The sequence below is a fragment of the Oncorhynchus mykiss genome, chromosome 25 (genome assembly GCF_013265735.2).
Source record: "Oncorhynchus mykiss isolate Arlee chromosome 25, USDA_OmykA_1.1, whole genome shotgun sequence".
Taxonomy (NCBI): Eukaryota; Metazoa; Chordata; class Actinopteri; order Salmoniformes; family Salmonidae; genus Oncorhynchus; species Oncorhynchus mykiss.
Window position 1 is genome coordinate 2,511,574 of NC_048589.1, and position 16,052 is coordinate 2,527,625.

At 41.3% G+C, this 16,052-nt stretch overlaps 1 protein-coding gene across 1 annotated transcript in view; it reads right to left on the bottom strand.

The window, feature by feature from the left end:
* Positions 1 to 454: 454 nt before the first annotated feature.
* Positions 455 to 16,052, bottom strand: part of babam2 (BRISC and BRCA1 A complex member 2) — a 193,317-nt gene continuing 177,719 nt past the window's right edge. The window contains exons 9-12 of the mRNA XM_021584324.2: positions 9,092 to 9,162; positions 4,225 to 4,307; positions 3,946 to 4,099; positions 455 to 2,638 (exon numbers count right to left, since the gene is read on the bottom strand). Coding sequence (XP_021439999.1) covers positions 2,575 to 2,638; positions 3,946 to 4,099; positions 4,225 to 4,307; positions 9,092 to 9,162 — 372 coding nt within the window. The 3' untranslated portion in view covers positions 455 to 2,574. The remainder of the gene's footprint in view (positions 2,639 to 3,945; positions 4,100 to 4,224; positions 4,308 to 9,091; positions 9,163 to 16,052) is intronic.

Here is a 16,052-nt window from a genome sequence, read left to right on the forward strand (position 1 = left end):
GATACTGGGAGACAATTGTACCTTTCAGCAGGACAATAACCTAAAACACAAGGCCAAATGCACACTGGAGTTGCTTACCAAGATGCCAATGAATGTCCCTCAATGGCCGAGCTAAAGTTTTGACTTAAATCGCTGGCTGTTTAGCAATGATCAAGAACCAACTTGACAGAGCTTGAAGAACATAAAAAATACTAATGGGATGTTTTTTTTTTACAATCCAGGTGTGCGCTGAGATTACCCAGAAAGAATCTTCCACTTTGACATGAGTATTTTGTGTAGATCACTGACATACAATTACAATTAAATCTATTTTAATTCCACTTTGTAAAACAACAAAATGTGATGTGTGAATACTTTCTGAAGGCACAGTACATTTAGCACAGGCCAGAATTCACAGTGCATCTCAGTGGCTTACAATCACATCAACTTTGAAATAATGTATTTCTGGACAGTATATGATTTGAGGGTTTATTGGGAAAATGACTGATTGAGATGTTGGTGAAACAAAAATATAACAGAAAAACATAATTCAGTAAAAACTGTCATGTAGTAAGTCAAAATACGATCACAGGTTTTTACAGTATTCTCCAATGTACTAAGGAGGACTTCTCAAGGCAAGGATTAAGACAAGTGTAGAACGTAATCAGGTAATGAATGGTAAGATCAAGGTTTGGCCCCACCCCACTGTTTGATATGAATGAAGATGAACCGCTGATCTTGATCTTTCCCACATTGAGCTCCAGTCAAACAGTTAAAGGGGAATAAACCCCTCTAACCCATTGTTGAATTGTCTGTCAGAGTGCTCACCTACAACTATGTTATGCAGCTCCCCACTCACTGCAGCGCTAGATAGAACTTTGTGGAATAACACAAATCGACAAAAATATTAAACTTTTGGTCACAGCGAATATACTAAATTCGGGAAGCCCAATCAATTGTGAGAAATGTCTTAAACATTTTCTGTGATCAATTTGGGTAGCAGATTCATCCTTTGACCTTTTCTGAGATCTCTGCCAAGCAAGGATGAAAGGAGCCAACCTGATCCCGCCTCCCACTTTTAACCATGCAACCCCATTGGACATCATTCCACCTGCCAATTAACATTGCCCATCTTCCATCTCTGACTGTAGGCTACATCAATTGTTGCATGGTGTGATCAGATCATTACGGCAAAATATATATACAAACATATATACTAAAATGAGAGGGAAAGACTAGTGAGTGTGCAACATAACGTCCACTTCATTGGATGACACATATGGGCTATACGGCTCATTTATGGAAGATATGTTTTATTAAATTGTAACTTCACTACAGCAGCCAGCTGACAGCGAACCTATCCATGTAAAATAATTTCCGTTGCAGATTTAATAGATAGCCTAGGTACTGATGCATGCATCTATGGAAATGTGATTTATGCTCACTTTCAAACTTTTCATTGGGATTGATCACATATGCTATTATTACATTTATTATTAGCCCACATTTACATTTTCTAAATCGGTAGACTATTGACAATGATTTACTAAATGATGCAAGCGATTTGCCTTGAGCGAGCAAGAGAATGTAATAATGTAGGCTCATTTTATAAAATGGAAAAGTATTCTTGTATGTTTTCAGACTGGAAGGGTTCGAGCCTGGTTAAAAAACCTTATAGCCTACTGAGCAATATATTACAAAATACACCAGCGACATCATTTAGGAGATAAAGGTTGTGAGAACAGTGTTTCTGATCAGATCAACTATTATCTTCTAATGTATTTGTGTGGCTATGCCATCTTTAGAGCACAGCATTTTCTGCTTGGTTTACAGAGCATTGAACATGAGAAATTATATATAGGCTACCACCTAGGTCTGATGACGCTTCTGACGATAAAGTTAAAGGTGTGTTTTGTTGGGTTATGTGCTAAAGTCTGATGCAGGCTATTTTGAAAATTGCCAGTGTATTGGGTTTATGAGGAGTCCCCTCGTGCGTGCGTTGCTGCTTGAGCAGTAACCTTCACGAATCTTGTATGATCACTGTTAACTAAAGTTGATTATTTTCGTGTTATTCATCAAAGTTCTATCTAGCACTGCAGTGAGTGAGCAGCTGCATAACCAGGTGACGTAGCTCTCGCTCTAGCTCTACCTCACTGTCCCTGACTGAGAAAGGTGAACACTTTGACAGACAGTCCAACAATGAGTCAGAGGGGTTCCGTTATTCCCCTTCAAGGGCCCTTTTCCAGTTCTCTGACAAACACTCTGAAGATCAGAAGTGACGTCTGCTTTGAAGTTGTAACACTTTGGCTGGGCAAGCCCCACATCTGTCTGTTGATGTAACAAGTGGTTCTGACCTACTACTCCAAACCATTTTAGTAACAGCTTTTCAGTACTTTCATTCCCTCTAGTTTTAAGAAAGGAGAAAAAACAACTTAATAAAATGGAAAAACAGACAGTGTAGGAAAAAGCATGAAATGCTCAACGTGGCGTTAGAGAGTACCCGTACAGTAAGCACATTATCACTATCATGCAGTCCATTCACACACAAACACACACGCACATGCTCACACACGAACACACTGCTGTACTTCAGTCCTAGAGTTTCCCAGTGGCAAAGGCCCCTTCCTGAAACTGAGGGATGAAGCTCTTGAAGTATGCTCTGTGGAGAAAGATAGACAGATAGAGAGAGCGAGAAAGGGAGCAATAAAAGTCATTTAGACAGATACAGATTCAGTGGAAGTGCACCAGTACTTATCTGACCATAAAAGCAAAGCACCGGTTTGCTCTTTCAGCAATAGAATACTGACTTTCCTTGGAGACCGGCGATATAAACAAAGACAATGACATATCTATTCCATGTAACCATCAACTTTGGGACAAAACCTCTGCTTTTATAGTTAAGCATTCCTGTTCTGTGCAAAGTAAGCATGGTCAGCTGGAGATAAGCAATTAAACAACAAACAGGGTTAACTGGTTCATGTTAAAAAATAAAAAAGGTAGAGTAGGATAAAGTTGGGAGAGCCATACATTTATAAATCATATCACATCTATTTTGCATACAAATCTTCACCACGGTGTGCGTAGTGTTATGCCTTTTCGATGAAAGCAATTAGGTGGTCGTACTGTTATTGTGATCATTAGTGCGACAGGGATTTTTTTGCATTATTATCCCAGATTAGTTAGATTGAGATAAAATGTATTTGGCGAGGGAGAGCTGGTCCAAAGATGGTAGCAGGTTCAACAGCTTTGCAAGTTTCTTGCTAACTAGTCGTTTACAAAGGCCTTAACAAATTAATTCGATTTTTATCATTATCATCCTGTATTATGGATAATTATACACTAAAGTGTACAAGACTTTAGGAAACAGACTGACCAGGTGAATCTAGGCAAAAGCTATGATCCCTTATTGGTGTCAATTGTTAAATCCACTTCAATCAGTGTAGCTGAAGGGGAGGAGACAGGTTAAAGAAGGATTTTTAAGCCTTGTGACAATTGAGACATAGATTGTGTATCTTTGCCATTCAAATGGACATGGGCTTGACAAAAGTTCCTTTGAACGGGGTATGGTAGTAGGTGCCAGGCACAACGGTTTGAGTGTGTCAACAACTGCAACATTGCTGGGTTTTTCACGCTGGGTATCAAGAATGGTCCACCAACCAAAGGACATCCAGACAACTTGACACAACTGCGGAACGCGAGTCAACATGGGCCAGCATCCCTGTGGAACGCTTTTGACACCTTGTAGACGCCCCGACGAATTGAGGCTGTCCTGAGGGCAAAAGCGGGTGCAACTCAATATTAGGAAGTCGTTCCTAATGTAAAAGTGCACTCAGTGTAAGTCATTATTGTATGGTATAGTGGGTCATACTGGTCATTGTTGGAAAAAGCATGATACAGATCTAGGATCAGCTTCCCCTCCCTCAACCCTAACCATTAGTGGGGGGGATGCAAGACTGACTGTCTTACTTGGCTCGCTTGGCCATCTCGTTGCCGTCCCAGCGGGGGCTGTAAGGGTAGGACTTCTGCACCTGCGAGTACAGCTGCCCACTGTTGGTGAAGTGGTACACAGACTGGAAAGTCAGAGTGGGCTGGTCCCGCGGGAAGTACAGAGGGAGGTCCACTGGAGGAGGAGAGGGGAGAAGGGGAGAGACATAGGGGAGAGAAAGAGAGAGAGATAGTGAGAAAGAGGTGACGTGGGGATCAATGTAGGAAAGAAGTGTGTGTGTGTGTTTGTGTGGAACTCACCATGGACAAGGAAACAGAAGTCTTTCCACATGAGGAGAAGAGTGAGCTTGGTGAATCCCTCTGCATCGTACTCCACCACCCCCCTGCAACATGCATGCACGCACACACACGCACGCACACCTTTCTTATATAGACACTGTAATGTGTCCACATGCCCCATACTAATCAAATACAATGCCACAAATGTGCTTGCTAAGAAGAAAATAGCACTGCCTATACATGCTCCTAACTTAATGGGTAAAGCTTTTTTATTTTATTATTATTATATATTATTATATATATATTATTATATATATATATATATTTTTTATTAACCTAAACAACTTCTCAGCAAAGCAGAGCCCTCTTCAAATGCAGGGGCTTTCCAACACTGAAGAAGGTTCTGCGTTGCTGAAACGTTGGTTAGGTTTACCCATTAAATTGGTGGGAGCAACATTCCCTGTAAATATTTTCGGTACTGAGCAAATTTCAGGTCTGCTGAGTACAAACTTGAACGTTGTCAAAATTCTGTGCAACTTCCAGCACGCGTTTACTGTGAACAGAGGCTGTACCTGCTTTAAGTTACAGCTTTAACAGTGGCCATGTGTGCTACTGTGGCTATTTTATCATAATGTAGGTCTTCCAAAGGGGCCTACCATCAGAAACAATGAAGCAAATGTATTTTATAACATTTTAACATGGAAATAGCTGTTCTATCATTCAGCCTACAGTAGCAGCCAATGTGTGGTGTTAAATTTAGGCCTACATTCCCTGAGACACGCAGGGCTTGACATCAACCTGTTTATCCACTTGTCCTTCAGACAAGGAAGTGACTGAAGAATGTTGTTGTTTTGTTTGATGCAAGAAAAAACTTCACAAAATAGAAAGCATTATTATTCCCATACCATTATTACAGAGAATCAGACAAATTATGCTACCCTCTGCCTATCGCTACTTAGCTTATTCAAGCCTGTCTCAAAATACAACGCTGCCCCTTTAAGACAAAAAAAAAGCTATTTACCAGACGCGCTTTTAAAAGATGTCTAGAAATGTTTATGTTTTGTGCCATTGTAGGAAGCAATCACTCCCCTATCGCTGACTACAAATGATCTATAACTGGGCTAATAACTCACTAACTAGCAAAGGATATTAACAAAATGTGCACACGTGGCTACATGCAGCTCTCACTTTGATCTGAAAACAAGTGCATCTGCATCTACACACGACCGATTCATGCTGTAAACACAGTCCAGTTCAAAGTAAATAGCACAGATCCATAAATGCCACAGATCCATATACGGCAATAGAGTACGGGCTGAGTTGTGCATGTCAATGCAATAGAATCATACTCCGATGTGTTCTGACTACAACAAAATCTCTTGCACAGTTAATTTTGTTTCAGTATGTTACATTGAAAGTGGCTAATATTGAGTTGATTTAACCACAATTGCCACAGTAAAGGGAAATGTTGATAGTGTTAACAGGGAAAACTCTAGAACAGTGGTCACCAACCCTTTCTGAGTCAAGATCAAATGCAAACCGATATCTACCGCTCAGATCTTTTTTTAATATGATTTAAAAAAACGTAAGCCTAACCAATTAAAAACAGTACTGTAACAATGAGGTTTGTGCAGTAAGCTATAGGCCCAATACATAATCACAGCATAATGGCTGTGGTTATATGATCACACCGGTAATAGATGCGTTGTTGTATTACTTGTGAAGCACAGCTGAGTGAGCATACATTTCAATAATTTGCTTTTTATTTTACTGGGCTGATGGTGCCTGCATCTGATGATCAGTGTCAGCAGAGGGAGAGAGCAGAAGTCTGAGGGTCTGCCTCAACATCCCTCCTCTCTCCCTTTCCTCCACTGACACTGACCAAAAAGGGACACTCGTCTTCCAGCTGATGGGGAAACTCGAGTCGCACCGCATTATTTCTGAATTATTCCTTGATATTAAAATAGACCCAAGAAGTTAAAAATAACAACAACGCAAGCCTATAGATACACTTTCCTTCTCATTCATTACGGCTGCAGTGCTTGTTGTAGCGCTGAGTGGAAATAAGAAGATTGCGCGTTTTGTGGCTTATAAAAGTGTTGAATACAAAGTGTTGACAGTGCTCAGTAAGAACTTCAGCATGAACTCACTCATAAAAACAGCATCGCTTTGCTGCATTCGCTGGCAGCCTCTCTCTTGTCATGGTTTTAAACATTTTGAAATCTCACAGTAACTTTCTTTTGTCTGCTACTTGACACGGTCATCTGAGCCATCCGTTTTGCCAGCCGTAGGCTTACAGCGCACTTGATTTGTTCTCTGGGCCAGCCGAGAAGGTAGGATTTGTACCTTCAGACACATGAAATGTGTGGCAACAGTTGGCTTACTCGGCGCGCAGGGCAGCTGAATCGTCAGTGGTGGAAAAAGTACACAATTGTCATATTTGAGTAAAAGTCAAAGATACCTTAATATAAACTGCCTCAAGTAAAAGTCACCCAGTAAAATACTACTTGAGTAAAAGTCTAAAAGTATTTGGTTTTAAATATATTTAAGTATCAAAAGTAACAGTATAAATAATTTCAAATTCCTTAAAAAAATTCATTATAAAAAGAAACGTCCCTTTTTTAGGACCCTGTCTTTCAAAGATAAAAATCCAAATAACTTCACAGATCTTCATCGTAAAGAGTTTAAACACTGTTTCCCATGCTTGTTCAATGAACCATAAACAATTAAAATGAACATGCGCCTGTTAAATGGTCGTTAAGACACTAACAGCTTACAGACGGTAGGCAAATAAGGTCACAGTTATGAAAACTTAGGACACTAAAAGAGGCCTTTCTACTGACTCTGAAAAACACCAAAATAAAGATGCCCAGGGTCCCTGCTCATCGGCGTGAACGTGCCTTAGGCATGCTGCAAGGAGGCATGAGGACTGCAGATGTGGCCAGTGCAATAAATTGCAATGTCCGTACTGTGAGACGCCTAAGACAGCACAAAAGGGAGACAGGACAGACAGCTGATCGTCCTCGCAGTGGCAGACCACGTTTAACAACACCTGCACAGGATCGGTACATCTGAACATCACACCTGCGGGACAGGTTACACCAGTTACACCAGGAACGCACAACATCAGTGCTCAGACTGTCCACAATAGGCTGAGAGAGGCTGGACTGAGGAACTGTAGGCCTGTTCTAAGGCAGGTCCTCACCAGACATCACCGGCAACAACGTCGCCTATGGGCACAAACCCACCGTCGCTGGACCAGACAGGACATACAGTGAAGAGAACAAGTATTTGACACACTGCCGATTATTGCAGGTTTTCTTACTTACAAAGCATATAGAGGTCTGTAATTTTTATCATAGGTACACTTCAACTGTGAGAGACAGAATCTAAAACAAAAATCCAGAAAATCACATTGTATGATTATTAAGTAATTAATTTGCATTTTATTGCATGACATAAGTATTTGATTACCTACCAACCAGTAAGTATTCCGGCTCTCACAGACCTGTTCGTTTTTCTTTAAGAAGCTCTCCTGTTCTCCACTCATTACCTGTATTAACTGCACCTGTTTGAACTCGTTACCTGTATAAAAGACACCTGTCCACACACTCAATCAAACAGACTCCAACCTCTCCACAAAGGCCAAGACCAGGGAGCTATGTAAGGACATCAGGGATAAAATTGTAGACCTGCTCAAGGCTGGGATGGGCTACAGGACAATAGGCAAGCAGCTTGGTGAGAAGGCAACAATTGTTGGTGCAATTATTAGAAAATGGAAGAAGTTCAAGATGACGGTCAATCATCCTCGGTCTGGGGCTCCATGCAAGATCTCACCTCGTGGGGCATCAATGATCACGAGGAAGGTGAGGGATCAGCCCAGAACTACACGGCAGGACCTGGTCAATGACCTGAAGAGAGCTGGGACCACAGTCTCAAAGAAAACCATTAGTAACACACTACGCCGTCATGGATTAAAATCCTGCAGCGCACGCAAGGTCCCCCTGCTCAAGCCAGCGCATGTCCAGGCCCGTCTGAAATTTTCCAATGACCATCTGGATGATCCAGATGAGGAATGGGAGAAGGTCATGTGGTCTGATGAGACAAAAATAGAGCTTTTTGGTCTAAACTCCACTCGCCGTGTTTGGAGGAAGAAGAAGGATGAGTACAACCCCAAGAACACCATCCCAACCGTGAAGCATGGAGGTGGAAACATCATTCTTTGGGGAGGCTTTTCTGCAAAGGGGACAGGACGACTGCACCGTATTGAGGGGAGGATGGATGGGGCCATGCATCGCGAGATCTTGGCCAACAACCTCTTTCCCTCAGTAAGAGCATTGAAGATGGGTCGTAGCTTGGTCTTCCAGTATGACAACGACCCAAAACACACAGCCAGTACAACTAAGGAGTGGCTCCATAAGAAGCATCTCAAGGTCCTGGAGTGGCCTAACCAGTCTCCAGACCTGAACCCAATAGAAAATCTTTGGAGGGAGCTGAAAGTCCGTATTACCCAGCGACAGCCACGAAACCTGAAGGATCTGGAGAAGGTCTGTATGGAGGAGTGGGCCAAAATCCCTGCTGCAGTGTGTGCAAACCTGGTCAAGAACTACAGGAAACGTATGATCTCTGTAATTGCAAAAAAAGGTTTCTGTACCAAATATTAAATTCTGCTTTTCTGATGTATCAAATACTTATGTCATGCAATAAAATGCTAATTAATTACTTTAAAATCATACAAGTTGAAGTGTACCTATGATACCTCTACATGCTTTGTAAGTAGGAAAACTTGCAAAATCGGCAGTGTCTCAAATACTTGTTCTCTCCACTGTATGTGATATCTATGTTTTTTTCTCACATACATGGGCGCACACACATACCGCAGACTCACATTCCAAAGTGACTGAGAAAGGCAGCAATGTACTCTCTCCTCTTGTGGTAGCCTTGAATGACATACTGCACCTGAGGAGGGAAGGAGGGAGGGAGAAAAATTAATACCTACTTGATTACCAGGCAAATACCAGCTGAAACAGAACTGTACAATACTAAAACGTAACTTTTGGGGTTGGCATCTTGAAAAGTTAAAGTCAACCTAATACACAGAAAATAACATGCTTTTTATTTCACACATTTTTCCATTGTATCATTTTCTATTTAAATCACTTACTCAATTGAGTGACTTGAATTCAAATTTACCAAGTAGGACCCTGGTTGGTACATACAACCTCTCAGGAAGACGAGACCATATCATTTGAGCATCAATCAATACTCCGACATTATGCGTCAGCGTTTTTAATGAGTCAGATATCAAAGAGCTGAGATGTCAAACTATAAAGTGTATCAGAAGATAAGTTACGCACGTTTACACTCGGGGTCAGTCGTCAACCCAGTGACCCCTTAGTGACGCTAATAAGCATGATGGCTGTGGCAGTTTTGTGACACAAACAATCAGGGATTTATATTAATATGGTCACCTCCAAAATTATTGGCACCCTTGACAAAGATGAGCAAAAAAGACCATACAAAGCAAATAACATAAGTACTGAGCTATATTTTGTATACTCAACAAAAAGTACACTAATACATTTGCTCAGAGAAAGATTTTGTTCAATAAGCAATAGTTTTTCCCTACAAAAAGATACGTGTTATTGGCACCCTTGTAAACTCAGCAAAACGTCCCTTTTTCAGGACCCTGTATTTCAAAGATAATTTGTAAAAATCCAAATAATTTCACAGATCTTCATTGTAAAGGGTTTAAACACTGTTTCCCATGCTTGTTCAATGAACCATAAAGAATTAATTAACATGCACCTGTGGAACGGTCGTTAAGACACTAACAGGTTACAGACGGTAGGCAATTAAGGTCACAGTGATGAAAACTTAAGACACTAAAATAGGCCTTTCTACGGACTCTGAAAAACACCAAAAGAAAGATGCCCAGGGTCCCTGCTCATCTGTGTGAACGTGCCTTAGACATGCTGCAAGGAGGCATGAGGACTGCAGATGTGGCCAGGGCAATACATTGCAATGTACTGTGAGACGGCTAAGACGGCGCTACAGGACGGACAGCTGATCGTCCTCGCAGTGGCAGACCACATCTGCACAGGATTGGTACATCCGAACATCACACCTGCGGGACAGGTACAGGATGGCAACAACAACTGCCCGAGTTATACCAGGAACGCACAATCCCTTCATCAGTGCTCAGACTGTCCTCAATAGGCTAAGCGAGGCTGGACTGAGGACTTGTAGGCCTGATGTAAGGCAGGTCCTCACCAGACATCACCGGCAACAATGTCGCCTATGGGCACAAACCCACCGTCGCTGGACCAGACAGGACTGGAAAAAAGTGCTCTTCACTGACGATACGCAGTTTTGTCTCACCAGGGGTGATGGTCGGATTCGCGATTATCGTCGAAGGAATGAGCATCACACCGAGGCCTGTACTATGGAGCGGGATCGATTTGGTGGTTCAGGGTCCGTCATGGTCTATTGTGGTGTGTCACAGCATCATCGGACTGTGCTTGTTGTCATTGCAGGCAATCTCAACGATGTGCGTTACAGGGAAGACATCCTCCTCCCTCATGTGGTACCCTTCCTGCAGGCTCATCCTGACATGACCCTCCAGCATGACAATGCCACCAGCCATACTGCTTGTTCTGTGCGTAATTTCCTGCAAGACAGGAATGTCAGTGTTCTGCCATGGCCAGCGAAGAGCCTGGATCTCAATCCCATTGAACACGTTTGGGACCTGTTGGATCGGAGTGTGAGGGCTAGGGCCATTCCCACCAGAAATGTCAGGAAACTTGCAGGTGCCTTGGTGGAAGAGTGGGGTAACATCTCACAGCAAGAACTGTCAAATCTGGTGCTGTTCATGAGGAGGAGACTGTTACTTTTGATTTTGACCCCCCCTTTGTTCAGGGACACATTATTCCATTTCCGTTAGTCATGTCTGTGGAACTTGTTCAGTTTGTCTCAGTTGTTGAATCTTGTGTTCATACAAATATTTACACATGTTAAGTTTGCTTAAAATAAACGCAGTTGACAGAGAGAGGACTTTTCTTTTTTTGCTGAGTTTATCTCATGCCTGCTTTAAGTCTGGTTTTGGGGTGGGTGGGGGGGTTGATTTGGTAGGGGATCCATGTGTGTTCTGTTATGTCTTATCTGTATAATCATAAAAAAATATTGGCCCCCGTTTTCAATACTTGTGTATGTGCACCCTCACCTTGCAAAGTTAACGGCACTGAGCCTTTTTATAAAATGGTTTATGAGATTGGAGAACACATTGGGAGGAATCTCAAACCATTCCTCCGTATAGAATCTTACCAGATCCTTGATATCCTTCGGTGCGCTTATGGACTGCCCTCTTCCATTCAAACCAGGTTTTCAATGGGGTTTTTAGTCCAGAGATGGCCATGCAAAATGTTGATTCTGTGGTCAATTGACAATTTCTTTGTGGATTTTGATGTGTGCTTGGGGTCATTGTCTTGCTGGAAGAGTTCAGCCTCATGGCAGAGGCGATCACATTTTCAGCAAACATTTAATGGTACTTAGTAGATAGAGTTCATGACCTTAAGAAGGGCCCCAGGACCAGTGTAAGCAAAACACCACCATATTTTACAGTAGGTATGGAGTTATTTTCTGCATTTGCATCCTCCTTTCAACGCCTAACTCACCGTGGTATACGTGGCCAAAGACCTCTATTTTTGTCTCATCTAATCATAGCACCCGATTCCAATCCAAGTGCCAATACCGTTTAGCAAACTCCAGGCATTTACATTTGTTGGCTGCTCACAATAAAAGCTTTTTTCTGTCAACCCTTCCAACGAGCCTATTGGCATAGAGGTTAGCGTCTAATTGTAGATTTGGAGAGCCCAAGATTCGACCAAGTTCTGTAATTCTCCAACTGTGGCCCCTTGGAATTTTCTTTGCCTTCCCCGAACCATCTTCCTCACTGTACGTGGGGACAAGATACACTTGAGTAGTTTATATAGGATGGCTTCTGTCAAACTATCAAAAAAATTGTGTGATTTATGAGGGGGGCGAGACTTACGCCTAGGATTTGAATATCACACCCATGTGATTTCACACCAGGATGTGAGTATCACACCCACTGTTCTGAGTAGCTGGGGCTTCACACTAGGATGTAAATATCACACCCACTGTTCTGAGTGACTTTGTAGGTACTTACAGTTCAAAACATGTTGCATGTCCAAGACTCACAGTTGAAGACACCTTCCTGAGTTATTGGAGTGATTATGGCTTGTTTTTAAACTAAAACTAAAAAAACATACTATTTGCTGTGATGATACTTAACCTCTAAAAGTCTAAGCCTTTGGGGAGGGGGTTCTACTAATCTAACATATGGATCACTTAGCTATTTGATTTAGAATTTTAGGACCCCCCCCTGTATGTATCAACAAAAACAATATGTAAAAACGATTTGATAAAATATGGCCTTTACTACTTATAGCAGAAATATTTGGCCTTTACTACTTATAGCCCATAGAAATGTATTGAATAACACATTCATAAATGTAAAACAGACAGACAAAAAATAAATCCTAAGGAATAAGGTTTTGAAGTGTCTGTCCTATATCTAGGCAATATATGAAAGCCCAGGAAATATTGTTGTTTCTTGGACACATATTTAATCTCCATTATTATTGGCACAAAACTACCTTCATACTTCCATTCATTTTTTAAACTGGTACCGGGTTACCTTCATACGAATCCTGAGCCATTTATGGGGGTCGTAGAGCAGAACGGAAAACACCATTGTGTTCGTGAGAATCTCATCTTTCCATAGAGTTATATTAGTAGGCCAAACGGTTCGGACACTCACATCGGTGGTACTGATTTTAGACGAGTCCCTTGGGGCTTGTGGGGGATCAAAGAGCGAAACAGAGAACACCCTCGTGTTCGTGAGTGTCTCATCTTTCCAGAGTGGTCATTTTGGTGTGAAGGCAAAACGGGCGCAACAGACGTTTTCGTGAGAAGACCGATTTTCAGGATGTCTCATGGTCTGACAAACACCACTGTAGCCCATGCAACAACAAAAAAAGATTTCTCTAGGTGCCACTGACAGATTTTGAAGGGGATTTTTAAAAATTATGTTACTTAGATTGACAGGCGCATCAATCGACTCTTAAGGATTACATTTATTTCCACATGCAGTGTCTGCATCACTGTGTGTGTGGAACCGGTGTGAGAGGCTTGTTGTGATCCTGTGGGTAGTGTATTGGGCTATATGTAAGACAAAATACTTTTGATCAAGTAGAGTCCTTGGACAAATGTGGGACAAAGATGTGTTTTGCTCTTGATCAGGGGTAATGTATTAGGCTATTTGGTGACCCAAAGGTCTATTGTGACTTTGATCAAGTTTGTGGGGTGGAGAGAAGGGCGGTTTTGCATGTGGAAACTGTTTTGAGTGGGATGTGTGTTTTGGGGGTCCGGGTTGAAATCCAACATTGTAATCAAACTGGTTGGAGGTAGGTTTAAGCTTCGTTGAGCATTCACACCAGGCCCAGTGGGGTATCAACAAGCAGTTGTTTGGACTTTCAATTATTTTTTTTTACAATTATGTGGAACATTTTCACAACTCTTAGCACACAAATCTAATCAGATCATCAAAATGGCTCATGTATCAAAACTTTAACCACATTTCAATTGACTTAAGTACCTCAAACATTGTGACACTGTACATGAGTTTTATGATATGGAAATGTGAAGTTCACATTTGGATTCACGGAATACAGGAGGGTAAAATCTGCATAAACATTGTTGATTCGCTGTCCCCCCAAGACAAGACGGCCCCTCTCTATACCTTTTGTAATTGGGGGGTGGTTTGTCTGGACTTGTAACTGTAGCCTGGTTTTGAACAGAGTGAATATGTATCCAAATTGAAAGAGTGATTTGGTGCGGTGAACAAGTGATTTTTTTTTTTTGTACTCAGTCATTCGAAAATGTGCTTAGAGATTTGAAACATGAGCCACTTCGATGATCTGATTTGATTTATGTGCTTAGAGTTGTGAAAATGTTCCACTAAAGCGATTTAATAAAAAAAAAAAAAAAAGTCTAACTTCCAAGGCTCAATACTTCCAAGGCTCAGTGAAGTCCAGGCAACTGCTTATTGATTCTCCACTGGGCCAGATTTGAATGAACTGGAAGGCCCAAGCCTACCCCCAACCAGTTTTTTAGGCATGCAAACAAGGCATTACCACTCCAAAAAGTCAGGAAAGTGTCTCCAACTGTGAATCTTGGACATGTACCTTTTCCAAACAGAATTAAATTAACCCTGCATATTTTAAATTCACAACTCGTGTTATTAATAAAACAACTATTTGAAGCAACTAAGCCATTTTAGAGTTGAACTGTCCAGACCCACATCACCAGCCCCTGCCGCACTAATACACACAAACCCCTCTCCTGACGAGCCCATCACAACTCCAAGCATTCTCACTGGTTAAGGAAATTGGACAATGGGGTATAGTTGTCATGCTCAAACATGGAACCTCCATTCTAACTAAACCATCACATCAATCCCCACATCACCATAGGCCCCAATACAATAGCCCCTTGATCAACACAGTCTCTGTCACCCCACCAACACCTTTCACAACATGTCTGCACAGACACTAGGACCCTTCTTCACATTCACAATACTGTAATCTGATCAGTGGGGTGTGTTTACATAAAACACACGGTAAAAATAAATAACAAGGGTGTCATTCACATCCTGATGTGAAAGCACTGGCCACTCAGAACAATGGAGGGGATATTTAGGTGCCTTATTGCTATTATAGACGGGTTACCGCGTTGCGTCCTGGGTAAAGAACAGCCCTTAGCCGTGGTATATTGGCCATATATCACAATCCCTGAGGTGCCCTATTGCTATTATAAACTAGTTACCAATATAATTAGAGAAGTAAAAATAAATGTTTTGTCATGCCCGTGGAATATGGTCTGATATACCACGGCTGTCAGCCAATCAGCATTTAGGGCTCGAACCACCCAGTTTATAATTACATACAGCACGTGGATGTGATATTTACATCCTGGGTGAGATATTAAAATCTTAGGCGGAAGTCCCGCCTCCTCATACGTCACAAGATTTGATTGATTGACATAAGCTGTCCTATATAAACTACTCACTTGCGTCCTCTACCAGGCAAGTTTATCACTGTTCCAGTGGTTTTAAACTTTTAAATGATTGCCCTAATAGTGGTAAGTGGCATATTATGGAAGCAATTTTTTGTACCCATTGCCTGATTTATGAAGGTCAACAACCATTTGTCTCTTTTCATTTGAGAGTTCTTTGTCTTTCCCCACGGTGATGGATCGCAAATGGATTTTGCATGTTTATACCCAGTGAAACAGGAAGCCATGGAAGGCCACAATACAGTTCCTGAAGCTGAGATTTACCTAAGTAGAATGTTAATGCAGATAAAATGTATTTTTATTTTATTTATTAAAATCTTTAGTGGTGCCAATAACTTTGAAACTTATCTTGTTGAGAATTGATTTGATTTCTTGTTAAACAAAATCTCTTTCTCTGAGTAATTGTATTATTATAAAATAAAAGGTAAAAAATATTTTGCATACAATATAGCTCAGTATTTGTAATTTATTTTATACAGTCTTTGCTAATCTTCATCAAGTGTGCCAATAAGGTGCATACGGAAAGTATACAAACCCCTTAACTTTTTCCACATTACGTTACAGCCTTATTCTAAAATAGTTTAAACAGTTTTTTCCCCTCATCAATCTACACACAATACCCCATAATGACAAAGCAAAAAAATAAAAAATTTCAGACCCTTTATTCAGTACTTTCATGAAACACCTTTGGC